The sequence below is a fragment of the Saccopteryx leptura genome, chromosome 7 (genome assembly GCF_036850995.1).
Source record: "Saccopteryx leptura isolate mSacLep1 chromosome 7, mSacLep1_pri_phased_curated, whole genome shotgun sequence".
Classification (NCBI taxonomy): Eukaryota; Metazoa; Chordata; class Mammalia; order Chiroptera; family Emballonuridae; genus Saccopteryx; species Saccopteryx leptura.
In genome coordinates, this window is record NC_089509.1 from 111,107,704 (window position 1) to 111,131,519 (window position 23,816).

Below are 23,816 nucleotides of genomic sequence, written 5' to 3' on the forward strand. Positions count from 1 at the left end.
GAAATTAATATTGTGGGATTTTTATAGATGATTTTTATCAGGTTAAGGAAGTTCTCTATTATTCCTAGTTTGATGAGTCAATTCCTGTTTGGATTTTTATCAGTTATTTTTTATATGCTTTTTTCCCCCTTAATTCTGGTAGCATTATGTGTTACACATCTTAGGATAAATCCTACTTGGGGATGGTGCATGATCCTTTATATATGTTACTAGATACAGTTTACTAGTATTTTGTAGAGGATTTTTGTGTCTATACTCATAAGAGATATTGACCTATAGTTTTCTTGTAATATTTTTTTCTTATTTTAATATCAGTATAATACTGTCCCAATAGAATGAGTTAGAAATTGTTTCCTCCTCTTCTACTTTTTGGGAAAAGTTTGTAAAAAATTAATTTAAAAAATAATTTTTTTTTGGCCCTGGCCGGTTGGCTCAGTCTTAAAGCATTGGCCTGGCGTGTGGAAGTCCTGGGTTCGATTCCCGGAAAGGGCACACAGGAGAAGCGTCATCTGCTTCTCCACCCCTCCCCTTCTCCTTCCTCTCTGTCTCTCTCTTCCCCTCCTGCAGCCAAGGCTCTATTGGAGCAAAAGATGGCCCGGGCGCTGGGGATGGCTCCTTGGCCTCTGCCCCAGGCGCTAGAGTGGCTCTGGTCATGACAGAGCGACGCCCCGGATGGACAGAGCATCACCCCCTGGTGGGCGTGCCGGGTGGATCCCGGTCGGGTGCATGCAGGAGTCTGTCTGACTGCCTCCCCGTTTCCAGCTTCAGAAAAATACAAAAAAAAAAAAATTATTTTTTTGACTGTTTGGTAGAACTTATCAATGAAGTCATCTGGAGCTGGGCTTTTCTTTGTAGAAATATTTTGGTTACCAGTTTGATATCTTTACTTATTATGGAGTTATCCAAACATTTTATGTCTACTTGAGTTAGTTTTAATAATTTGTGCCTTTCTAGTAATTTGAGCTTTTCATCTATATTATCTAATTTATTGTCATAGAGTTGTTTATAGTATCTCTCTTTAGTCTTTTTATATGTCTTGAAGTCAGGAGAGATGTCCGCTTTTTCATTCCTGAGTTTAGCATTTGTCTTTTCTTCACTCTTTAGCTCTTACCCCCTTTCTTTTTATTTTTTTATTTTTTTATTTTTTTGTATTTTTCCAAAGTTAGAAGTGGGGAGACAGACAGACTTCTGCATGTGCCAGACCTGGATCCACTCGGCATGCCTACCAGGGGCCGATGCTCAGCCCATCTGGGGTGTTGCTCCACTGCGGCCGGAGCCATTCTAGCACCTGAGGTGGAGGCCATGGAGCCGTTGGCCATGGAGCCATCCTCAGCACCTGGGCCAGCTTTGCTCCAATGGAGCCTTGGCTGCAGGAGGGGAAGAGAGAGACAGAGAGAAAAGAGAGGGGGAGGGGTGAAAAAGCAGATGGGCATTTCTCTTGTGTGCTCTGGCTGGGAATTGAACCTGGGACTTCCACACACTGGGCCGATGCTCTACTGCTGAGCCAACCAGCCAAGGCCCCCCTTTATTTTCTTGATTAATCCAGTTGAAGCTTGTAAATTTTGTTGATCTTCTCAAAGAACCAATTTTTGGTTCCACTAATTTCCTCTATTGTTTTTCTATTCTTCATTTTCTTTATCCCTGCAATACGTTTCCCTCTGAGCAGTGCTTTCTCTGAACCACATCAGTCTTGGTAGGTTGGATTTTTTTTTTTTTTTCTTTTCATTTTTCTGAAGCTGGAAACAGGGAGAGACAGTCAGACAGACTCCCGCATGCGCCCCACCGGGATCCACCCGGCACGCCCACCAGGGGGCGGCACTCTGCCCACCAGGGGGTGATGCTCTGCCCATCCTGGGCATCGCCATGTTGTGACCAGAGCCACTCTAGCGCCTGAGGCAAAGGCCACAGAGCCATCCCCAGCGCCCGGGCCATCCTTGCTCCAATGGAGCCTTGGCTGCGGGAGGGGAAGAGAGAGACAGAGAGGAAAGTGCGGCGGAGGGGTGGAGAAGCAAATGGGCGCTTCTCCTGTGTGCCCTGGCCAGTAGGTTGGATTTTTATTTTCATTTATCACAACATATTTTCTCCTTTCTTCATTGCTTTTTTCTTTGACACATTGGTTGCTTAGGAATGTATTGTTTAATATCTACGTATTTATGAATTTCCCAACCTTCCTGCTATTATTGAATTCTAATTTAATTCCATTATGATTTGAAAACATACTTTGTATGACTTAAATCCTTTTAAATTTATTAAGACTTGTTCTATGCCTTACCATATGATTTATCTTGGACAATGTTTCTCTTTTTTCTTTCTTTTTTTTTTTTTGTGGCAGAGACAGAGAGAGTCAGAGAGAGGAACAGATAGGGATAGACGAACAGGAAGGGAGAGAAATGAGAAACATCAGTTCTTTGTTGTGGTTCCTTAGTTGTTCATTGATTGCTCTCTCATATGTGCCTTGACCGAGGGGTTACAGCAGACTGAGTGACCCCTCGCTTGAGCCAGAGACCTTGGGTCCAAGCTGGTGAGCTTTGCTCAAACCAAATGAGCCTGCGCTCAAGCTGGCAACCTCGAGGTCTTGAACCTGGGTCCTTGGCATCCTAGTTGGACAATGTTTCATATACACTTGAGAACAATGCTATGTTGTTGTTGGGTGAAGCGTTCTATAGATGTCTATTAGGTTTACTTGGTTTACTGTGCTCAAGTGCTCTTTTTTCTTTTGGCTCTTCTGTCTAGCTTTCTTAGTTATTATTGAAAATATAATGTTTGCTCTGGTTGGTGGCTTAGTGGTTAGAGTGTTGGCCTGGAGTGAGAACATTCTGGATTCAATTCCCAGTCAGAGCACACATGAGAAGCTACAATCTGCTTTACTCCCCCCTCTTCTCTCTCTCTTCCTCTCTCTTATCCAGTGACTCAACTGGTTTTGGTGTGGCCCTGGGTGCTGAGGATAGCTCGGTTGACTTGAGCATCGGTCTCAGATGGGGGTTACTGGGTAGATCCTGGTCAGGGCGCATGTGGGAGTATCTCTCTCAATCCCCCCTCCTTTTACTTAAAATATGTATGTGTGTGTGTGTGTGTGTGTGTATGCATTGACATATCTAACTTTATTGTTGAATTCTCTATTCCTCCCTTCAATTTTCTCAGTTTCTCTTCATGTATTTTGAGGTGTTATTGTTGTTGTGTATTTGGTCATAATTTTTGTATCTTTGGGGTGGATTGATTCTTTATCATTATGGAAGTTCCTCTTGACTTCTAGTCACATTTTTGTTGTAAAACTGAAATTTTTTGTTTTTTAAATATAAGCATAGCAACTTCAGTTCCCTTTTGTTGATTGTTTGATTGTATGATTTTATTTTTAAAATGATTGTATTATGTAATTCACTATTTTCTTTGGATGTGCAGCTTTATGATTTGTAACACATGTGTAGATATGTATAACTATGACCCTAATAAGATAAAAAATAATTTTATCCCTCCCCAAACTCCCTTGTGTTGTTTCTTTACAGTTCACCTGTCCTGCAAACCCCGTCCCTAGCATACAATGACATTCTCCTTAGTAGAAAGTTCTTATGCCAGTATCATCAGTTAAGAATGCATATTATATTATTATGTTGTTGCTATTATTTAACATGCTTGGTTGTTTTAACCACTGCTGATAGTCTTCCCTCTTCTTCTTTTTCAACCTTTCTGAAGTTTGGATTTGAATTATATAACGACATTTGCATGAAGAGTGTGGGACAGGTGAAGTTAGCTCTCTGGGCTGCAATATTGATTAGAGTAATATCAATGTAGCCGAATCTTAGAAGAGTTCACACAAAACCAAGATGAAACTGAGGCTTGAGTCTTACTTAAGGGTTGATATTTTTCACAGAAGTTGGGGACGGATGCCACTACAGCATTGTTATATTACCTGCTCTGAATGGTAGCCAAAGAATTCCAGGTGTTTGGAGATAGCCGAGCACCAGCTGTGCAATTGTCTATGATCCCTGAGTATGCCTGGAATCCTACTTCATCCTCCTCCTCCTCTCTGACTGGCTTTGGAAAGCAAATAGGATATAACAATAAGAACTCTGGAATGTTTCTGTGTGGGGCTGACCTTTGTTTTATGGCTAACCCTTGTCCTCTCTTCCCAGAGACAAGAGATTAATGTAAAACTGGGTGGAAAATCTTCAAAGGATGTAACAGGATTTTCCCCCTTTTCTCTCCTCCCCCAGCTTGACCTTCACACCTTCCCAACAAGTGAAAGGCAGGAAGTTTTCCTCATGGTTTTTCTTTGTGACGACGTGATGGGGCAGGTCCCTCACTGGGGAAAGCCCCACGGGAGAACACGCCTTTTGTGTACATTCCCAATATTTGCTATAAGTAGTGCCATCTCAGTCCCAGGTGGCTGTCAGGGCACAGCAGCGCTGAGAGCATTGGTACCCAGCACTGAGCACGTCTGTTCTTCCAGAAATGATGAGTAGCAGCAGCAAGAGTTTGCTCCTGGCTGCTGTGATGTCAGTGCTGCTCCTCCACCTCTGCAGCGAGTCAGAAGGTGAGTACCGCTCTCTCGGCTCACACAGTAAGAAGCACTGTGTTCATTTTTTCTCGAATTTTGAGCTCATCTGAGGGGTCCCCAAAGGACAGAAGCCTGTTAGAAAGGCTTCAAAAGGGAGTAATGGGAGTTGTCAGCTCACTGGCGAGTGAAGGAGGGAACAGTTCCTGCTGCCTCTGAGCTTTTCTCCCTGCTGTCAACCCCAGCAGATTTGGGGGGGGGTTCCCCAGAGACCCCCCAAGCTCCAGAATGCCACCAAAGTGCTATTTCTGGGAGTGGTGTCAATTGGGTAACATTACCAGAGAATGGAGTGTTTCTGAAATGTGAGGAACACGCTCAGTTTTACAACTTTCTCAGCTCCCAACCAGTTTCTGTGAAGTTCAAAACTCATTCTTTTGGGGTGGCTTAAGGCACCTGAATTTTTCAACCTTGCAAAGCCTCTGAAACATCATTTGCTAACTTTGTGATAACATTCATCTCTTATCTTAGAACAGGTTATAATTTAACTTGGAGGAATGTCCAAGTATTGCTTTATTGCTGTAAGAAAACATCACTTTTAGCAACAGGTGCATTCCTAAAAATACACCTGTTGAACTTTTACAAGCAAAATGAAAATTTTCCATTCGCTATTGTAATTTCAAATTGCTTTAGTAATAGCTCTGATCAAAGCAACTTTCATCAATTACATTTTCCTTTGAAAAGTCTTATCCTTCCTCTCCTGCCGATACTCAGTAGCCAGATACTAGCTGAAAATCTAACAATTTATTCATTTTCTGAATTTGGAAGCTCATCTCTAAGAGTTTCTTCCAGCGGGAGTTACTTATATTCTTTAATAATGATAGCGTGGGTTGAATAAGACAGTTTGTATTTCTAAAGATGTGCTTTTTAGGAGAAGTCGTGCACTTCTAAACGATACTATTGAACCAAAACTTCCCTAGCACAAACAGTTTTTTATTTTTTATTTTATTTTATTTTTTTTAAAGAGAACTGGAAACTATGTTCAGTTGGGTCTCAAAGACACTGGAACTTCTCATCTAAAAACTTTATCTCCCACATGAATCAGATTCCAGGTTCTCCACAATGACAGGTAGTTTTATACGGCTTATCACAGAGCAGCTTATCACACTAAACAGTACTATTTAGTTTAGTACGAGTATATCCCTGCGGCTCACACCTCTCACTTCCTTTCAGCAGCAAGCTCCTTTGATTGCTGTCTTGGCTACACGGACAAGAGCATCCCGATCCGATTTCTCATGGGCTTCACACAGCAGCTGTCCGATGAAGCTTGTGACATCAACGCGGTCATGTAAGTTCCTGACTGATTTGAACTCGGTTGTATCAGGAGTCCATGGAAATTTCAGGAATAGAAAGTTTTTGCCATTTTTGAGTTTTAGAAATAACAAGCGTAGCAAAGATAGCTTTGTTTTAGCAGTGCGTGTCTATTTAAAAGCTCGCACACACCTATATTTAATTTTATTAAATTTATTAGGGTGGCCTCGGTTAATAAAATGACATAGGTTTCAAATGTACAGTTCTGTGATACATCATCTGTATATTACACGGTGGGTTCACCATTCAAAGTTAAGTTTCCTTCTGTAGTGATGGAAGGAGTCTCCACTCAAAGCTGACTCTATACAGAACTGGAATAAGGCAAAAGTTTTGTTGTTTTTTTTAAAAAAAACACAATAGGAGACAAAGTCACTTTCTAAAAAACACTTATAAGCTACTGAAGTGCTATTTCAGGAAAATATGGAAACCATATTGACTTGAAAATGAGCATCTTCTACCAGAAAATGGTTGAGGCTATAAGTAAAAACTGAGAGTAATTATACTGTCTTGTATAGTAGTCTTGCATTATATAGGCTATTATACTTTGAAATAATAGAAATTGTTGATCAGATATGTATGCAATTCTGGGACGTTATCTTCCTGCCATTGCACAACCATTTGGTAAATTGCAGAAAAAGCCAGGGAGCGTGGTTTCATTTCTTGCATCAAGCTTTATTGGGATCATTTATTTATTTATTTTTTGCATTTCGTTTCACCTCTGAAACAAATGAAATGCTTCGTGTGTAGAACAGTCAGTGGGAATGTGAAATTTTCATTGCATGTTCAATGACAAAGCCATTAAAAAGCTCTTTAAAGACACATGCAATTTTCTGACTTTTCCAGCTTCCACACAAAGAAGGGATTCGTTGTGTGTGCAGACCCGAAGATGAAGTGGGTGAAACGCGCTGTGCACGTCCTCAGGTAGGCAACGGTCAGCGCGGCAGCCACTCTCCCAGGGTCCGGGGCGCGAGCACGCTGCGGAGTGGGGCTCCCAGGCTCGCTGCAGTGTTTTGCTAAGCACTGTGGAATGCTTTAAAAGGGAAATTTGAGTCGGACCGTCAAAGCAAAAACTCGCTTTTTTTCACTTAGAAATCATTTTTATTATTTTAACATCCACTGATCTTTCACATGCTGTATCAGCTTCCTCTGTGCAATTGATAGTCAACGAGCTGGTTGATTCTTGTTGCGAGAATGCCGCCTGTTCATATAATTTACAGACCCCATGACATTTGTTTGTTAAAAACTGAAAAATGAACAGCGAAAAAAAGAGAACAATGGTTTTGATTTACGATGGTGATAACAGAGAGCCCCATTTTACCAATGGACAGAAGTCATCTAACACCAGCGTGCCATGGACGCTGAATTGGAAGACACAACATAAAAATGTTCACATCCTGTTCTGTCATCACCTAAACTGAGTTATGACGGGCAAGGTCCTTCCTCTCTGAACCTCGATTTCCGCATCTGGGCTCAGAGCTCTTTGGCATCCTGAGATGGGGTTAGGGAATGAGAGGCGAGCAGTAGCCACCAAAGCCTTTGCCACTAGCCAGGCCCCTATCTTGGCTTATTCGTTTCTTCTCTTTCTCTACACAGCCACAGAATCAAGAAGATGTAGGAACGATGGTCTCCGCAATGAAATTGGACACACCCAGGAACAGAAAGGACCTCACTGCCGTGGGTGGTTTCACTTGCACGATGTGGGGGGTTAGCACTTATCTGATTGCTGTCCTGGGGACTTGTCCAGTTAATGAAGTTGATACATATTGCATCACGCTTTGCTTTGTTAAGCATTGCATAGGAGTCAAACTCTTTTGTGTTAAGTTATTTATCTCTGTGGGCTTTTTGTGTATGTGTTTTTGCTATTTAATATTAATTTCCCATAAACTATTTAGTTGAGTACAAGTTATAAAATTATGCTTGGAGGAATAAAAGGATATTACTCTCTTTTTTTTTTTGACGAGCAACAGTTCTTTTTTTAAAACTATTTAACGTTCTTCTGTTTACACAGTTTTGTTTCTTAAATTGTAATTACCTGTAAAAGAGAAAAGTGATGAGAATAAATATTAAAAAGAAAAAGAAAAAAACACAAATATTGTTTGTTGATTTACATAGCATTTAAGGTATATAAAAGTATTTAAAGGTATAGGAGGAAATAGAAACATTTTCTGAAACATTGTGTTCCCCGTTACTTCTGCCTAGTTATCCCCCTTTCCTTTGTCCCTCAGGGTCCTGGACTTTATTCTATATGAATTATAATACAAAGTGGCATTTTTTTTTTGGATTCAAAGTCATCCAGATCAGAAATTGGAAAGCTCCTATAGCTGAGATTCATAGCTCAGTATTTATTGAAATATAACGATTTTTAAATTGAGAAATCGCACCCATATGTCTACATGATCAAAGTCCGTTGATTTAAAAGTCTTGGGATATATGGATACTTTAGAAGGTTTTAAGAGTTGCCATAACATTCTTAGATGTTTGCTCCTTCTAATGTTGGGATCATTAAAAAGGACCGAATTCCACAAAATAAATAAAAAATAAAAATAAATTCCCCCTTTTACTTTGTGACTCCAGGGATAGCACAACCATTTCAAAACTACCTGGAGACATCACTTAGTCCGTCATTCTGTCCCCAGCCAGGGACCTAGCAATGGGCCTCTCAGCACAGAACATTTCTGTACCTCAAAAGTTCTGCTGAGTTCGTTTAGCTGTTTCCAAAAGGAGCATGACCATGAACAAGGTCCTTAGAACACAATATAGCCTCACTAACCAGCGGAGAGACTTCACGTGTGTGAAGCCCATGCAAGAACCCAGAAATTAGGCAAAAAGACCCTGATCCAGTGTAGTCACCAAAGTTTATGGCTCGCCTCCACACTGTAGGCGGGACAGTCTGCCTCAGATTCCAAAGGCCAGTGGTAAGGTCACTGGATGCAGGAATGCTGGTGATATGATGCGGAACCCAGCAGGCGAGTAGTAAAGCTGGGCAGTGCTGGGTCATCTGGTGGAGAGCCAACAGCTGTGCGTGGCTCAGTAGGCCCTGAAGACATCTCCCTTTCTGTGGTCAGGAATCATCACTTTGACTCATCAGGGAAAGTATGCTCAACATCCTGTTTGTTTATTCATCAAACATGAGCGTAGTCCCTCTTCTATGCCAGGCACGGAGCCAAAGGAAGCATGAGATAGCCAGAGATAAAGGGAGGACTTGGTCTTTGCTCCCAGGTAATTAGGGTTGAGAAGTATGGTTAGCGGGAGGGGATGACAGGTAAAGCAGCTGTCATGACGCACGGTGATTAGCACTGGAATAACAGGGTGCTGAAGGGCATGAGAAGTAAGGGCTTCCAGAAGGAAAGACTGTTCTGTTGAACCATATTAAATAGCCAACGCTGGATGTTTTTGAACTGTGAAGATAGCATTGGTATATTGTTCAGGCCAATACTTGAACTGAGGTAGGAGGGGCCGGTAGGAGCCACTCAGTTGAAAAGGCCCTTTGGAAATATCTGGGAGCATCTTTTATTTGTCCCAATGTCTGAAGATGAGGCAATATAGATATCCAGTGGGCGGGAGACAGGGATGCTAAGCCTATTGGAATGCTCAGGACAGCCTTGCACAAGGAGCTGTCCCACCTAATACGTCAGTCAATCACGCCACCAACCGAGCCACCCGGGATGGAGTGGTTGCAGGTTAAATGAAACTGTTACCTCAACAAAGTAGAGTGGTTTGAACTTGAATGTGGAAAAACACTGGGCGACTATTTAAAAAATCCAAGTGGGAGGAAAGGGAGGTAGGATGGAAGCAGGAAGCAGAGGGAACAGGGAGAGCTTTAATGTGCAAGGGGAGAGACGGGAGGCTGCGGAAAACCATGCAAAAGACGGGTGCAGAGGAGAAAGCTCTGGATTCCTGAGCCTGTCCCAGACCACCCTCCCCCGCACCACCAGCAGCCTCGCTACTGGGAACAGCCTCGCCAGAGAGCTCCGTTGGCTGATTGCTGGGAGACCTCACTGGGTGAGCCCGGCAGACCAGGAAACATCTCCTTAGTGTTCTGAAGGTGTCTGAATCTTCTGGGACCAGGAATACTAATAGCTATTAACTGAGGTTCTGGAGACGGAAATTTCTAGGTCAGAATGCCAATTTATTGATCGCAATGAAGACATTCCAATGACAAGTGTGTGGGTGTAAGATCTACTTGGTTCGGAGTGTTGCTCAAGTATTTTGTTTTCTCGTGGATCTTCTGTCTAGTCTTTCTACTTATTATTGAAAACACGGTATGGACGTATCCAGTGGTTTCTGCTGAATTGTCTATTCCTCCCTTCGATTTTGTCAGGTTTTGCTTCATCATGTATTTCGAGGCGTTGTGTTTTCCAGATGGACTGGTCCTGCATCAATGTGGAACTTCCTCTTCATTTCTAGTAACATCTTGTTTACTCCAGGGACTTTTAGAAACACAAGAGTAGTTTTATTATCATAGATTAAAAGATGAACACTTAATTCTTAATATCACTAGACATCCAGTCAATGTTCAAATTTCCTCGTTTGTTTCAAGAAAAGTTGTTTTTCTATTCTTTTTTTTTTTAAGATTTTATCCACTCATTTTGGAGAGAAAAGAGAGAGAGAGAGAGAGAGAGAAAGGGGGAGGAGCAGGAAGCATCAACTCCTGTATGTGCCTTGACCAGCCAAACCCAGGGTTTCCAAGCAGCGATCTCAGCGTTCCAGGTCGATGCTTTATCCACTTGGCCACCACAGGTCAGACATTTTATTTTTTCTTATTTTGTTGGCAGTTGATTTGTTTGAATGAAGAGCCCATAAATTCCTTACATTGCATCTGTTTGTTTCTTTTAATTTATGTTTCTTATTATCACACTCCCTTCATTTTTTTTCTTTGCAATTTGTGTTTTGGAGGAACCAGGACATTTGTCCTGAACTTTCCTACCTTCTTAGTTTTGTTGATTTAATCTCTATGGTGTCCTTTAGCATGTCCCCTGACTCTTAGAAAGAAAGGCTGGGCTTCAACTTGATTGGGGAGGGGAGAGGGACAAGACCACTTTACAAAGTAGCGTTCTGGTGTGAAGTTGTCTAACTTAATGCCAGCAATAGGAGAGAAAGGAGAGACTGTGAACCGGTGCTAAAGCCTTCAAGGAATGAGAAGAACTGACCAAGACCTTCAGTTCACAGCCGGAGGGAGGGAAAGCGGATGGTCATGCATGTACTTCAAAGGAGGTCATGGGGAAGACGTGTGAAAATAGAGAAGGTCCATCAAAGAAATACACGAAGGCTGGTCTTCACCTGCTCCTGGCTCAAAGGTTGTCTTGAGAAGACCATAGGGGAAGTGATGTTCTTGCCCATAGACTCCGGTTTCAGTTGAGGCAAGGAGAGAGGGGAGTGAAAGGTGGAAGGACGGGGGAGAGCTGTCAGAGCGGGACAGCATGGAAACGAGCTGGAGGCACTCAACAGCACTGGGGGGAAGCATGAGAAGCAGGAGAAAGGACAGATGAATGCTAGAGTCTGGATATGGGTGGTAGTCATGTCGTTTATGATATCAAGACTCTTAGGCACTCAGTGCCAATATCACTTGCTAAGACCGCTGCTGTATTCTCTCATTTAAAGACTAGGTAGGCACTATGGTTATGCCATTGTGTGAATAGAGAAACCGATGGCAAGAGAATTAAAGAATTTATCTACCCAGGGTTACATGCACTTTATGTGATGTGCAGAGAGATACGATGGAACTAGTTGGTCTGGCATCTGGCATCAAGGTGTTTTTGTGTCTAAGAAGACAGTGGCACCTGTGGGTCTGATGCTTCTTCATGTTGGTTCTTTTGTTGGTTCTTTGTCAGCCTCATAGTCATCTGTGTGTTCTGCTGTTTTAGAAAGTATCAAAGTGTTAAAATATAGAACATTTTAGATATATATATATTTTTTGGTATCAACAACTTAAAACATCTGTTTCTTCAAAGAGTAAGCTACACCTGTGATGTGGGCACCTTCTTCCATTTCACACTGCTGTGCTTTTCCTTCTTGTTAAACCACAGTTTGTTGACTAAAACTTATGTTTCTACCCATTCAATCAGGAACTATTGACTGCGCCCCAGCTCTGCGTCAGGCACTGTTCTGGCCACTGGGAATAAGCAAGACAAAGTCTCTGCTTCCATGTGACTTACAAAGGAGGGACGAAAAAGGCCGAGTAGGTCACCAAAGAAGTGTATAACCTGAAAGAAAGTTAAAGGCAGGTACAGGGATAGAAATTGGGGCTGGGGGTGGGGATGGGGAACTTCTCTATATTTCTGAAAAGCCTGTAACAATTTACTTCCCCCCTCCAAAAAAAATGGTCAAGAAAAAAACCTAAATAAGGTAAGGAAGACAAATGTGATCAGATGTGATTAAACTGACCCAAAAGTATGGTCTTAATTTTCAGAGATGAACTAAGGTCCATGGAGACCTGCTACTCTAGGCCTTGGCTTTCTCTGACGGAAGGAGTAGAGCAGGAATCAAAATCCCTCGGGCTATAAGCTAATTTTCACTAAATTGACTTTTTTTTTATTAACCAAATATCAACTCTACTAAGGGACTAACTCGAGTTAGAAGAACTTACATACCACTCTAAACTGCTTTGATGATTTAATTTGCACACCGCAACATTAATTTATATCCACAGAATTTGGTGACTTTGCAAATTTGTTTTCTTCCTCTGGCTCTAACACAATTGAAACAGATTCACAGCCTTTATGAATAAATCTGGTCCAATCATGTGGTGACCGAGAATGCTGCCCATGCGCTAGTGTGATAAGCCATAGACTTCATTTTCTAGTCGGAACCAAGGCATTTATAACAGTAAAGGGTCCCAGGTTTGAAAAACTATTGTAGTATGGGAAACTTTTATCACTCTTCTTCCTGCTCCCTTCCTCCTTCACTTGAATTTCAATAACTTGATGTTAAGTTTAAATTGAGCTAAATTCCAGGGGATGAGGGCAGTGTTGTGATTAGATTCATTCGGTCTCAGATCATAATGAGCTTAGAGTTTAGAGGAAATCCAGGGAAGACAAGAGCAGCCCGACTTCTGAGTTGTGAAATAGAGAGTCTAACCCAGGTGGGCACAGAGCCAAAGAGTGAAGGTCTCTTATGGGCTGAATTGTGTCATCTCCTCAATATTTATATATGGAAGTCTTAACCTCCAGCATTGCAGAATGTAACCCTATGTGGAGAACAAGTCTTCAAGCAGGTTAATAAGGTTCAATGAGGTCATAAGAGTGGGCCCTAATGCAATGGCAGATGGAGAGGATTATGGGAAGAGGAGATGAGGACACAGACACAGACGGAGGGAAGGTCTCGTGACAACACAGGGAGAAGACGGCCATCTGCAAGCCAAAGACAAGCCTCTGAGGAAACCAACCCTACTGACACCTTGATCTTGGACTTTCGGCCTGCAGAAATGTGAGAAAATTAATGAGTTGTTTAAGCCTCCCAGTCTGTGGTGTTTCTTCTAGCAGCTGTGGCCAACTAACACAGGGACTGGGCAGAGCAGACGGACACTGAACCCGGGTCCTTTGAGACTTAGCACAGGTGTTCCTAAACTCACTCTTAACATGGTTCCCAAACGCCACCTTTTCTCCCCAAACCCTCAGTTCCCTGTGTAAACAAACTCTTCGGCCTAGCAGTTTTCTAACATCCATCTCAGCCCTGTTATTGGGATAAAATTACGGTCACAGAGTGGAACAGTCCTGATGAAACTTATATCCCCTTGTTCCCGAACCATCAGGCAGCCTGTCTCTCATGTCTCCAGGCAGAACCTGACACGTATGGTTCTGATCTGAAAAACGTGAGGGGTGTCACTGTGTCCCCCCCCCCCCCAGCCCACCCTCAGTAATGGGAGGGGCAGGAAGCCCTGTCTTCGGTTTAACCGCAGCCGGACGGCAGCCTGCCCGGCCCTTGGATGGATGCGTGTACGGGAGAGGCTTCAGGCAGAAAGGCCAAGGAGCATCCGGCTCCTTGAACCAAATCCAGTCTCAGGCGGTTGCGCTGGTGGCTCTGACCTTTCACCACTGCGTGGGGGGCCCGTGGTTCTCTGCTTTAGGCGCATCAGGTGCGATCTCATCTGGCCCAGATGCTGAGTTTCATGTGTTTTAAGGATTCCACTTCCTTGGTTTCTGTCCTCAGGGCTCCCAGGGTGATTGATGCTTGTTCTCCCTCCGTCTTGTCCTGCCACCGCGGCATTCATTGCTCAGCCCGGCTCTGACGCGGGCCGGGCCCGACCGGGCCTGCCTCTCCTCGGCCCGCCCTGCTGTACAAACCGTTGCGACCGGATCTGGATGGGAACCCTGCCTGCAGATGAGTCAGCCGCGATGGAAATGTCAGGCGGAGTGAAGGGATGTTTTCCGTTGTACAACTAAGGGGAGGGGGAGGAAGGGGGTGAAAATCTTGTCTCCTCCAAAACTAAAACAAACAAACAACCCCTCCTGCCCCCCCAAAACTCTGACAACAAAACCCCTAAATTGCGCATTTTAACCTACAGTGAAGGAGAAGGAGAACGAGGCTTTAAAAAAAACAACTATAAAAGCAGCAGTGTACGAGAAAGGCTATGGAAGTTCCGGGAGCGGCCGCGAGTCCTGGGGGGGGGGGGGGCAGCTACAAGTCCCCCTGGGGACTTGCAGAATTTATCCGAGATCAGCTAGGAAGCCCCCTAGCCGAGTGCGTGAGGACGCGTTTCAGGTGGGAAAAGGGACATGTGAGCACAAACACACACACACACACACACACACACACACACACACACACACACGAGGGCCACGGCTGCCCGGTCTTCATCCTGGGGAGGAGGGTTCGGAACAGCTGTGTCTCCGTCCTCACCATCCCTGCCTTCTTCCTGTGACTCTCACCTCCTAACAAGTTCTCCAGACTCCCAATTCCTGTCTATTGGAATATGCCTGTCCGGCATCGCCATACGTATCCTCAGAAATGGATTTTACCTTTCCCTGCATTATATTGATACATTGCCACTGGGTCGGCATCACCGATCAGATCCTCAGCCTGGGCTGCAGGGCCCTCCATGATCTTGTCCATCCTGCTTTTAGGAGTAACTCACATGTTCCCCACACTCCAGGCTCACTGACTTCCTGTTCAAGGCTTGGGCAGTCTGTACCGTGGCTTCTTTATATATCTCTTCAGATAGCTTCACTTAGAATGCTGCCCACAATCCTATTTAATAGGTCAAGACCCAGCTCCTGGGCCTTTCACAGATCGGTCCAGTCAGAACTACCTTTTCATCCTTCGGCGCACCCACGGCACATCCTGTCTCCCAGCGATGGAGCGCGTGCCTCCTTCTGCCATCGCTGTATTCACAGAGCGGGCTTCACCTCTGCACAGTGCTGGACTCCTGGTGGGAAAAGAGCATCATGTCGTTTCAACTCCACTGCATTGCTTGCAGTGTCTAGCACAGGATCTTGCACCTAGCGGGTGCTCTTTGGATGACTTTCAATGGCTAGGAAAACTGCTTGAGGCTTCCCAGGGAAAACCAGCACTCGTACACAACTGGTGGCAGTGTAACCTGATACATTTTAAAGGCAATTTTTCAATTTTTCAGGATATGTCAAAAGGCTTAAATATGCGCACACATTTCACAGAATCTCTATTGCCTGGGACCTTATCCTAAGGAAATAATGGCACAAGGGCATCAATATTTATGAATACAGCTGCTCATGGCAGTGCTAAAAGAACAACAATGGAATTATCTAATCAGGAGGGACAACTTGAATACACAATGGCCGTACAAGCACATATACTCAGTATGTCCACTGTTGGTTTTCGCTGGTGTCACTTGGGATTGTTAAAATTGTCAGGTTACTTCTCTACTGATTAGTAACATTATTATGCCTTGGACCTCCAGTCACCATTGCAACACCTTCCCAGAACACCCAGAATTCCCCACACTCCAGAAATGAAAGGGGCACTCCCTCAAGCCACAGGATCCTGCAAATGTCCTTCTGTCACCCACGATGCCGTTCAGTTTCTGTAGTGCTGCTTCTGTGCGTCCCTTACCTTGTAAGATCTAATACTACCTCTGCAGAGGTCTCTTCCGGCCACCTGACTTAAGTTGGTCTTCCCAGTTATTATTTCATAGCACCTTCTAGATACTTAGATAAGTTGACAAGCAATTGGTGTCTCTGTCTTCACATTTGTAAAATGAGGGTAATTCTAGTAATCCCTGTGGGTTGTTACGAGGATGAAATGCGTTTATGCTTGGAACCATGCCAGGCACCCAGTAGGCACCTAAATGTTATCATTCTGACACTAGTACTTATTATTATAATTACTTTATTCATTTATGTATCAGTTAGCTGGTTTCTTGACCATCTTCTGTCATTGTAACACAAGTTCATTAAGACACAGGTCTCTTCCTGTTTATTCTCACTGCCCCTAGCACCTAAAATAGTGTTTACACATAACAGAGTCTCAATATATATAGTTAACTGAAATTATTTATGTAAAATGAGTCAGATGTGTGTTCAGAATATATGGGCATATATACAGAGAACACTTACCAGAAAAAAAAAATAGTATTTATAGTATAATCTTAAGCATTTTAGAAAAAATATATGTGCATATATAGAAAAGAATGAAAAAAAAATCAAGATAATAATTTTCTTTACTTCCAGGCTTTAGGATAAGGGGTACATTTTGTTTTCTTCTCGACATTTTTTTGTTCTCTTTAAAAAGTTCCTACTGTGTACATATATTAATTTCATAAGGAAAAAAGTCTTTAGAAAAGAACACTAAAATTTTGATAGACTCTCTGGACTTGTCAGAAATAGAAATACCCACCTGGTTTCATCTCTTGGTTAAACCTAGAAATCCACAGAGACTCTGATTTCTTAGGTCCAGAGTGGGGTCTGAGAAGTTTACTTCTACAAGGTGTCCCACTGATTCTCGTGACTGAGTGGGTTGGGTTCCTGGGAAATGTCCACAGGAGAGGGAACAGGCCTGCTCATCTCTTAGAGGTCACGATCAACCTACACACGTCCTACCAAGAGAGGGTCCCTAAGTTGGGAAACTGATTAAGGAAAAAGGAAAAGTTGATGAAGGCAAGAACAATTTTGTTTTCTTCCCCTTCTGAAGCACAGGGATGAGCTTTCTCTTTGAACACAGCGGGATCAGGTCACTGCCCACCCAAGGGGGCGCTATGTTGGACACGTACACCATGAAGACAAGGAGCAGGAGGGAGCCATCCAAGTAGGACAGGGCCCGGGATTGCATGTTCATCAAAAGATGAGGTTGGAAATCCAGCTCAGGTCAGATTGACCCCAACATCTATGTGCTTAGAGCTTCTGAAGAGAACGAGACCATCAGATTATTGGTAGCATTCTAGGCACATGTAATATATCTAGAATATAAACTCCATGAAAACAAGGGCCTTGTTCTCCACCCTGTCTCAGGGCTCCACACAGTGATTGTCGCATTCTAGGTACTCAGGAATTACCTGCCAAGTTAGTCAGTGATCGTGAGTTCACCTGCTGAACTGCAACACAGTGAATATGCGGTTTTCTTTTTGTAGTTCGAACATCTAAATTTCTTTGTTTTCCTTTATGAGCTTACTAATCCTCATGGCAATCACTGTTTCAGGAAGCAGGAACCAGTTTCTACCTGGTTTAACTGATGCAAGATCTGCATGAAGTTGTTAACCATGAACCTCCTTCCGAACAGACCCCCAGGGCTCTCGTGTTTATTTCTTTATTAGTGTAAATTCTCTCTCCCACAGGTCAGACCAGGCGATCCCTGTGATATTTCACTATCACGTAACCATCCAATCTTTCCATTTTCAAAGAACTCAACTTAGTTGATACTCAAAAGAGGGCTGAGCATTTAAAGGGATTTTGGCACCAGCGTTATCTAGCGTTGTCATCTCGGGAAGCAGCACGCCTCCAGTGACAACGCCAGAGTTGGGAGATTTGGAGTGGATGGACTTCCGTTCTCATGTATGGTTTTGGAAGAAACTTTGCGCTTTTCTCTTTGTTTTGTGATTTAAGTTCCTTGTGCACATTTCTATAATCGTTTCTTTACTAAGTACAGATTTTTGTTCGCATTTTTGTTATCTTGTTTTGTTTCATTATTTTTCTATTTTCTATTTGTGATTGAGTTGGACTCACAAAAGAGGAAAGGTTAGCGAGCATCTCAGGGTAAGACCGCAGTGGCAATGAAAGAATCATTACTAAGTAGGCAAGTGAATGTACGTTGGTATTTATATTATACTTTAAAAGGGCCCCAAATGCTACATTAAATACGTTGTTCTTTGTTCAGCCAGCACTTGAGTAAAAGACCAAGTAAGAGCCTTTGAAATCACTCATTTTTAAAATGTGTTTCTTTTTAAGTCGTGCCTTCTATTCTAAATGTCTATTTTAAAATACTTATCTTTAATATTGCATGTTATATTATATCTTATTATTGCTCGACTCTATGACATACTGCTTTGAGATCTGATTCTGGTTATATTAACAATATCTAGAATGTGTCTTAAGCTAATAAAAGATTTTTAAAGAGCTTAGTTGTACATCACATACTATTAAAGTGTGGATTTTAAGTCACAGTTGAACATGGGTATTTACTTTATTGCATAGTCTTGAAAGAAGTTATTTTATTTTTTCTGTCACGGTGGAATTTCTTAATAGAGAGTTTCTGCTAAGTTGGTAAATTATTGCAGACAAGAAAGTAATCTATGGGAGAGGAAAGTTGAGAAATATCAAAATGTCAGCATTGAGATTCTTGTATCAGGTGGCAGACTGGGTCTCATAATGTCTACAAGCCTCCACCACTTACAATCCTACATGTCTGCCCTGTACTCCTGTGCTGAGTGGGTTACATCATACTCACTTGGAGAGATTTTAAAAATATATGTCAGGCTCTACCTAGAGAAGTTCTTTTTCTGTACGTTTGGGGTGGGGTCAGGTACTTTATTTTTTTCCTCAAGTGTCTGAGATGGTTTAGAATCCTTGCTCAAGTGTAAGTTTCTGTTATTTCAGAATATCTTATATTTTTAGATACTTCTTTCTTTCTTTTTTTTTTCATATTCACACAATGCTATCCGTGGTAAGGTCTGAGAGAGAGGGTTTCAGGTTGGGCCTCCAGGAACGATTCTAGAACCACGGAAAACTGACCCACTCGGGGAGCTAGGTTGGAATCGAGACTCTTGCTTAAATCACCAGCAGCTAGTGATGACACTGTTGCCACCACTTCAGCCACCTCTAGACTATCCAGAAACCGGAAGACAGAAATCCGTAGCTGCAGTCCAGGCATTAAAGAGCCTCATCAAGGGACCCCAATCACGTATTACCCTGGAAGCTAGAGACGGTCGTGGCACGCTAGCAGAGGCAGCTCATGTTTCTGTGGCTTTGCCAGAGAGCAGGAACCAGAAAAAAAAGGACACGAAGATGATCCTGCCTCATTTCCACATTCCAGATCTTGGACGAATATATCTAACAGGCAGATAACATCACATCCTGCACCCTAAGTGAAAGGCAGTTTATTAAATGTTGGTTTAGCTTTCCAAACTCTCCAAGTAGAAGGCCAAATGAAGGTTGAGTGAGCCAATTTGCAATATCCATCACTCTGAGAGAACAAAGGAACCGTGGGGACCAAGGGCAGGTCTACGCAGTGAAGGGCAGCCGCTTGTCTGGCTGTTGTGGGGAATATAAACAGGACGAAGTCAGGACGGATGCAAAGCGATTTGGGGTCTAATCTTAAACCACCGAAGGAGAAATAAAATGACCAGATCTTTTTAAAAAGCTCATTTAGACTGCAGGATATAGGTGGGATTAAAGTAGACCAGTATCCAACCTGTTTCCAGTTTGGGGTTACTATGTATGAATGAGGCTCCATGAATATGCTTATAAAGTCTCTCTGTGGACCTATATTTTTAAATTTCTTGGATAAATAAGCAGGAATGGAATGACTGGGTTAGAGGGAAAATGCATATTTAATTATATATGGAACTGCCGTATCTTTCTCTGAAATAGTTAGGACATTTTAAACTCTCGCCAACCATGTGTAGGAGGAATTCTAGTTGCTGTACATCCTTGAGGACATTTAATGTTGTTATTAGAAAAAAATTTTGGTAGCCATTCTAGTAAGTGGACAGTGGATTTTTTTTTTAATTTAGTTTTATCTTTTGAATATGCAAAACATTGTGATCTTTCTCTGATTGAAAAAAACGTTTTAGATTTTATTGTTTCTGTAGTCTTACTATCAATCAGTCACAAAAATTAATAACCCTCATGTGATTTTAGATATTTTCTCATTTCATCTTTTCCACAGGATAGAAACGAGGCTCATGCATCTGCTCTAGCGCATGCTGAGAAGGTTGCCGAACGCGAGCCGTCCGAGCTCAGCCTGGTGCTCTCTCTGTTCTACAAGCCCCGGCCATTTGTTTATGTGTTTACCCCCTTAGTGGTGACATTCTCTTCTTGCAAAACGTTGCTTATTCCTGACTTTTAAAAATTAGCAAGGCTGACCAGGAGGACAGCTGTGATCGTTTTGAATGAAGTTCAAGTTTTAACCTCTTGTTTCATGGACTTGTAACTATAACTCGCTAAGAAGGATTCATTTATCAATTAGGAAATAATGTGGTGGGATTTGTAGGGACTGATAACTGAACGGGTTCGAGATTCTCTCAGTTTATATCTCTCAGACATCACTTTTGGAGAGTGTTAGGACAATCTACAAAAAGTTTCTAATGACAGATATTCCCTTTTCTTACCAACTCTTTAGGCATTTCTTCTGAAAGGGAATCACTTATCTGATACACACATGCCTAACAGGCAATTTGAATACCTTTTTTTTTAAACACATGACCTAATAAAGAAAATATTGAAGGTGGAAGAAATGTAAAGATAAGGATTTTAAAACAACGTAACATAGAGGTCCTAACCAGAAGAGACTTAAGAAAATTACAGACTATTAATTCATACCTTCACTTAACATCTGAATTAAAGAAAAAACTCGTTTGTAGGTGGGGAATTTTTATTAGCAACCCTGCACTGGCATTTCTAGAAAACCCTTGAATATGTGTCCACCAGGGGCAGTTCTTTTACGTTTGGTAGCTTCTATCTCATTTCCATTCCCACTCTAGTAATGACCTGCAAGCAAGCACAAAGACACAGGGTTAACTCTTTCCAAAAATTCTGTTTTTACATCTTTTAATCAAACTGTCAATCCATACAGACTTGTAATTTTAATAACTTTACTGGTGGGCATGCAATAACTTCCCAGGGGAGAACGTTTAAGGAGGGACTCCGTGAGATCGAGAAGAATGCATTCCTGTGCCTCCAGAGGCAGCAGAACTCCACAGAAGTCCCTGGAAACCTCAAAGCTCTTGAATCCGAAACTGCTTGGTGAGGCAAGGTGAAAGGTTTCTCTCTGAGCTCAAGAATGTGGGAACTCAATGGTTTTCTCCGTCCTTTGTTTGACACACCGCAGCCTTCCTCACTCTGCTTGGCATTAAGGCTTATACAACTTTGCCTTATATACCAGCAATGCTAGTGGAGCAAATCTTTTTATATGTTAAAGAAAAATTAACTATCAGAGTTGATGTTGTCAATAGACACTTGACAACAAGTCTTCCCAACGAGAGATCCTTGGAAAGTATTGAAAGTATTCAGACATTGGAATAAACTTGTTGTGATTCATGAACATAAGAGACTTTTATGAATTAACAAATTTATGGGAGCAACTTTTACACCTCAGTCAACTGGGTAGCTCCTGGCAGACAGAGACGAAAGTGCCCATTCAGGCCCATCAGATGGGCAAAGGTTGGATGGTGAGTTAAATGGATCAAAAGGAATTCTCAAAGACTACAAGTGGGAATACAAATTGTTACAACCTGTTTGCAAAAACAGTTTGGCACCTTTTACTAAAGCTGAACATAACTATTCTTTCTCATTTATTCACCCTTGAGAAATGCATGCACATGAGTGCCAGGAATCTTGCACAAGAATAATTTTAGTAGCTCCAAACAGGTCCATCCAGTTTGGAGGAAGGAAATGAACAGTGGAGTCTTAGAAGCAATGGAAAGCCAGATGGAAGTGGAACATGCACACAGCAACTGGACGCAACAGCAGCTCGGAGCCTTGACCACGGCCTCGGCCTCGAGAGGAAAGAAAGAGGGCGAAAGGCAGAGTTAAATACTATTCCTTATGATGCAAACCCGGGTGGTGAAACTCTAAAGGAGAGGGAGGAAGTGGTTAGTGTAAAGCAGCGACTGATTTTCAACTGCTGTGCCCCAGCACAGTGGGTGCGCCAGGGTGTTTTAAATCATGGATACCTGACTATTTCTTCAGGGGCACTCTCCTTTTTTCCTTTAGATTGTCAAATAAATACATGACCACAGCCAATGCAACAATAGCCATCTGGTGTGAATAAATCAAAACTATAACTATTTTTTTTTTGTCAGATTGGCAGAAAATAAAATATATTTTTGGTGTGCTGCAGGATTTTAGTCATTAGTTTACATGAGCCGGGCGATGGAGAAGGCTGAAGGTCGCAGGTATAAGGGCAAGGCTACCAGTGATCTTCAGGGAGTCAGCGCGGTGTGACTAAAACAGAGCAACTGAGCGCAGGTATAAGGGCAAGGCTACCAGTGATCTTCAGGGAGTCAGCGCGGTGTGACTAAAACAGAGCAACTGAGCGCAGGTATAAGGGCAAGGCTACCAGTGATCTTCAGGGGAGTCAGCGCGGTGTGACTAAAACAGAGCAACTGAGCGCAGGTATAAGGGCAAGGCTACCAGTGATCTTCAGGGGAGTCAGCGCGGTGTGACTAAAACAGAGCAACTGAGCGCAGGTATAAGGGCAAGGCTACCAGTGATCTTCGGGGAGTCAGCGCGGTGTGACTAAAACAGAGCAACTGAGCGCAGGTATAAGGGCAAGGCTACCAGTGATCTTCAGGGGAGTCAGCGCGGTGTGACTAAAACAGAGCAACTGAGTTTTCAGGGAGTGATGATGGGTGGAGCTTATATGGATTTTTAAAAATAATTATTTGACATAATGCATGTTCATTTTATACACTTTCATATGTTGCTATCTCTGACATTTAAAAAAATCTTTAAAATCTTTTTTTTTAAAGGCTAAATTTACAATCCCACCTTGACGTTTGATTGATAAAGGGTTTAACCCTATTGGGTGATAGAAATATGGATAATATTTGACTACTTAGGCCCATGGTCGGGGGAAGGTGCAGCCTGGACGATCTGGGAGGAACAGTGGTGGATAAGAAGAGGAAGGGGAAGAGAATTCTAGGCAGGGGCGTGACTCAGCCTCGATGCCCGGGGCTCCAGGCTCGGGCGGGAGGGGATCAGGAAGGGGCTGGCAGGCAGGTCGGAGGCCTGGAGGCGCCCAGTTTGTGTCTAGGGAATTTAGCAGGAGCCTTTCTGAAGGTAGGACATTTTTGTTATGAAGCAAGAACAGGAAGACCTAAAGAAAAGAAGAGGAGACAAAGGAGAATTTAGAAGGGAGAGCTGAGGTCTAGACACAAAGAAGAGAGGAGAGTGAATGAGCTGGGAGTAATGTAGATATAGATCTTAAAGAGATAAAACTAAAAATAAAAGGAAGAGCTGCAGTGAGAAAAAGTAAGAAGCAAAGAAGACCTTCGAGAGCCCTGGTGTGCTGCTGGTTGGAGTGCAGCCTGGGGCAGCCGCTGTGGGGAACAGTCTGCAAGGCCCCTAAAAAATTAAAAACGGAACTGTCTTGTGACCCAGCAATTCCATTTCTGGGTATAGATTTGGAGGAACCCAAGTCACTAATTTGAAAAGATATCGGTACCCTTATGCTCATTGCAGTATTTCTTACAATAGGCAAGATGTGGAAGCAGCCCAAGTGCCCACGAATGGATGACTGGATAAAAAAAAGCAGTAGTACATTTGCACCATCAACTATTGCTCAGCCAGAAAAAAGAATGAAAGCTTAACATTGGTGACAGCATGGATGG

The 23,816-nt window shown here is 42.7% G+C and overlaps 1 protein-coding gene and 1 long non-coding RNA gene across 3 annotated transcripts in view; one reads left to right on the forward strand and one right to left on the reverse strand.

Annotated features, from left to right (window-relative positions):
• The window catches only part of LOC136378559 (uncharacterized), a 510,347-nt gene that overhangs the window by 77,871 nt on the left and 408,660 nt on the right, over window positions 1-23,816 (reverse strand). The window lies entirely within an intron of this gene.
• On the forward strand, window positions 4,392-7,809 carry CCL20 (C-C motif chemokine ligand 20). Of its 2 annotated transcripts, none has more exons than XM_066345799.1 (4): window positions 4,392-4,531; window positions 5,723-5,837; window positions 6,704-6,781; window positions 7,454-7,809. In XM_066345799.1, exons 1-4 carry the CDS (start codon window positions 4,450-4,452, stop codon window positions 7,473-7,475), a joined length of 297 nt encoding a protein of 98 aa, XP_066201896.1. In that variant the 5' UTR covers window positions 4,392-4,449; the 3' UTR covers window positions 7,476-7,809. The 2 variants fall into 2 exon arrangements, with proteins under 2 accessions (XP_066201896.1, XP_066201897.1); XM_066345800.1 differs by having other exon boundaries at window positions 4,403-4,531; window positions 5,726-5,837.